Source organism: Theobroma cacao, chromosome 9 (genome assembly GCF_000208745.1).
Source record: "Theobroma cacao cultivar B97-61/B2 chromosome 9, Criollo_cocoa_genome_V2, whole genome shotgun sequence".
Classification (NCBI taxonomy): Eukaryota; Viridiplantae; Streptophyta; class Magnoliopsida; order Malvales; family Malvaceae; genus Theobroma; species Theobroma cacao.
Window position 1 is genome coordinate 27,256,481 of NC_030858.1, and position 3,606 is coordinate 27,260,086.

At 33.1% G+C, this 3,606-nt stretch overlaps 1 protein-coding gene across 2 annotated transcripts; it reads right to left on the reverse strand.

Annotated features, from left to right (window-relative positions):
• On the reverse strand, positions 447–2,403 carry LOC108663353. Of its 2 annotated transcripts, none has more exons than XR_001929323.1 (5): positions 1,985–2,403; positions 1,776–1,902; positions 1,356–1,685; positions 1,095–1,202; positions 447–1,014 (listed from the first exon to the last, which is right to left on the reverse strand). XR_001929323.1 is itself a non-coding variant. In XM_018127099.1 (5 exons), the coding sequence occupies exons 3-5, from the start codon at positions 1,602–1,604 to the stop codon at positions 575–577; spliced, it is 771 nt and encodes a 256-aa protein (XP_017982588.1). In that variant the 5' UTR covers positions 1,605–1,685; positions 1,776–1,902; positions 1,985–2,403; the 3' UTR covers positions 447–574. The 2 variants fall into 2 exon arrangements, 1 of the variants encoding a protein (XP_017982588.1); XM_018127099.1 differs by having other exon boundaries at positions 447–988.

Below are 3,606 nucleotides of genomic sequence, written 5' to 3' on the forward strand. Positions count from 1 at the left end.
TGGAAATTTCCAATGGAATTTTCATTAGAACTTCATTTCCAACGGAATTCCGTTGGAAATTTCCAAAGGAAAATTCCATTGGAATAGCATTTCCCACTGAGAATTTCGTCGAAAATTTCTAATTGAAAATTCGGTTGGAAAATTATTTCCCATAGAGAATTCCGTTAGAAAAGCATTTCCAACGGACTATTTTTGTCCGAAAGGCATTTCCAACAGAATTCCGTTGGAAATTTGTAACAAAAGTTTTCGTTGGAAATGCTTTTCCAACGGAATTTTCCGTTACTAATTTCCAATTGCATGTTTTGTTAGTAATGCTTTTCCAAAAAAAAATTACTAATTAAAATTTCGATAATAAATTATTAATTGACATTCAAAATATATAAAAGAAACACACATTAAAACCTAAAATTCAAAGTCAAATTCGTACAATTAAAAATTGCCATAAACACAAAAAATCTAAAAATGTCAAACACATAACTTGATATAAAGCTAAATGTGTTATTAAATATCTATACTAAAAAGTATCCAAGGCTAGAAATGAAAAAGAGACATCATATTATGAAATATTGCCTTCTTACTTGTCAAGATTTGAGCTTGAAGTACCCGCATTTCCATGTTTTGAAAGCGCAGTAGTCACGATCATTGTTTCCATATGTGCCATAAATTTACTCATACTTTTCGTCATTGCATTCTTAATTTCTTCATGTATTTCGCCACGTATTTCCTCACGAATCTTACCCAAGTTTTTTGATAAATTTTTCAATTTTTCTTCTAATGCAATTGCGAGATTGGTGGCATTTGAGTTGATAGGGCCACACGTAGACTCAGATGTTACTACATTGCTTTGTGTTCCACTAAGTAGAGCTGTAACAGGCACCCAAGTACCAAACCCATATACGTGAGTGCGTGTAGTCTCCATCCGTTCAGTTGCTTCAATCCAAGCATGTGGATCAAACTCTGGCTGAAAAGATGAATCTTCACCATACTTCTGCGATAGTACAGAAGTATACATTTCTTACATAAAAAATTAAATAAGATTAGTATTCAATTATATCATCAATTTTGAAGTAAAAATTAATCCATTTTATACATACACTGGTAGATTTAGACTTGTTATCTATAAAATCACCGTGACCCACCATACGCTTATGCGTCCGGTTGAACACTTCCAAAAAGCTAACATTTCTTTTCATCTCAATTGCCTGCATTTATTTAGAACTATATATACTCAATCATAATCCATATATATAAATAACATGTAAGGAAAAACCAAAGTCAAACTACTAAACATACAATTTAAATTTAATAAATAAAGAAAACCATACATATAAATGTGAAGTAAGATTAATTCATACCATCTTTTTTGCATAAACAACAAATGGAACTGAACCGCCAGTGTGCTTTGGAATGCTTCTTTCTTTTGGCGTTAAACGATTTTGCCTTCCTTTTCTCGATTTGTTTTTCCGTTCTTCTGTACCCCATACTGTATCGACAAGGTCATCCCAAATTTCATTTGTGATCCATTCACTTGACATGCCTTTGCAATCCATAATATTGTTTGTTTTAGATTCTGTCATTGCTTTATTCCTCTCCTCTGAAAGCATGTCTCTTAACTGATCGGAGCAAATTTTATCCCATATTCATCGAACCAAAACATCTTGATTTGTAGGCCAAACACATTTTTCCTACATCAAAATAATATAGTAACTAAAAAAATTGATACAAATTAATTGAGAATAAAAAGTTATAATTTAATTGAATAACAAACATAGTACCTAAAATTTTTTAAATATTAACTCCTTTACATCATTAGGAACTTTCCTCCATGTCAGCCATGGACCGTTGAAGTGATTTTTTATGATCCTTGTTATTGTAGTCTTGACCCCTTGCTCGAAAAAAGTACTAGTACAAGATAAAAGAAAATTATTGCATAATAAAATATATAACAAATATAACTATCTCATTATAATACAAGATCACATACCTCTCTCCAATAGGAGTTATATGCAATCTTTTTGATGGATCTATAGGAGTCTATAATCCTACACTAGGCCCCCTACCCCTTGACTTTAAGGATGAACCATCTACACTCGCACCTAAATCAATAGATGTGGATCTAGACGAATCGTGAGTAGATGTCTCATTATTTACTTGCTTTGCAGATGTAACTAATAAAGAGGGTGGCTTAGAGGGCACATCATTGACCTGCTGCATCTATGCTTGAGTGGATGGATCAACAAACACACTATCATTTGATGGCAATGACATAACTGTAGAGGCATTTGTTGCTCTAGGTATCGGTTTAGAATGCTTCCTTTTAACCATTGTTCCTACAATAATATTTTTTATTAAAATTCAGACAAAAAATTTAAACAAATTTAAACAAATTATAAAAGCATCAAATTGCAATTTATCTGTCATGACCCGGAACTCCCCATCGAGCCTATGACAATCGCCGCGAGGCCTCGACAAACATTCTTCACCCCGAATGCCGATCGAAATCCCGCAAGGCTCTCGTATAAGCTTTCGCACTTCCCCGGTGAGCAATAGCTATCAAATATCAAAATTCAAGGGATTACAAATCATTTTCAAATCAGAACATAACATTTTGTTTTCTAGCTCATAGGGGCACTTTTGTCATTTCTTTTTTTTTTTTGAAAATCTCAAAACTTGCTAAAAATGTAGTAGGTAAGCAGAAAATATATATTTAATGATTTAAAAATAAATTAAGTATCTAAAACGTTCATTTGAAAGCAAATTGTTGACAACTAGTACTATCAAAAATAATAATTGAAATATTCTATTTTGTCATAAAATAAATTTTTATAGAAATATTCGTAAATAATTTTTTTGCACATGAAAGTAAAGTAAAAATTGTATGAATAGAAATACAGATAACCAAAATATAAGTTTTGATCTGCAATGACACGTGGGCCCACCTTTAACCAAAATGCATCGGAAGCTGGAAACCTACAGCTTTACCGATTCGAGTCCAAATGAAAGTCCTTGTCAAAGTCAGCTAACTATGGAATTCTCTGAGCTTGAAATGTGAGGAAATGAGGGTGGTGAGATTATAAAATCCCAGTGAGTAAACAGATACCATCTAAACTATCTAAAGTCGAGTAAATAGAGACAATTAAAATAAATCATCATACTGTAATTTCATTACTTTTCAACTCATTTCAACCAAATAAAATCAATCCATAAAAATCGAGTAATCAACTTGGCTTATGAATTTCTTAAAACTTTGGCTCGTGTCAAAACTCATACTCGGTGATACCTTGCGCAGGGCATCCAACCGAGTCCGCCAAGGTTGTTAAAATTTTGTATAAACTTAAAATATATTTTTAGTTTGAGAAAAATATAGCCGTTCCTTGGCGTTGGCTGAGTTCCCCTTCACGTGGTGGTTTGGCGTGAAGTGAACCCTAAGCTTTACCCCAGGAGATACCCTACGTGCCTCTCCGTTTGAGGTAATAATATAATGGAGTTTACTGTGCCCCTCTAATAGGCTGGTCCACGGAACCCCCTCTGCAGTAAATAATTAATATATAATCCACCAATCAATAAAATTCATTCTAGCATGAGATGGCAATTTATCGCAACCTA

Bases quoted from the DNA above. Each gene is read 5' to 3' on its own strand.
- LOC108663353 (XM_018127099.1), bottom strand. From the start codon at position 1,604: ATGCTTTCAGAGGAGAGGAATAAAGCAATGACAGAATCTAAAACAAAC. The intron at 1,203-1,355 runs GTATGAATTAAT...AAATAAATGCAG, and splicing joins TTGTTTATGCAAAAAAGATG to GCAATTGAGATGAAAAGAAA. The intron at 989-1,094 runs GTATGTATAAAA...GTACTATCGCAG, and splicing joins ACAAGTCTAAATCTACCAGT to AAGTATGGTGAAGATTCATC.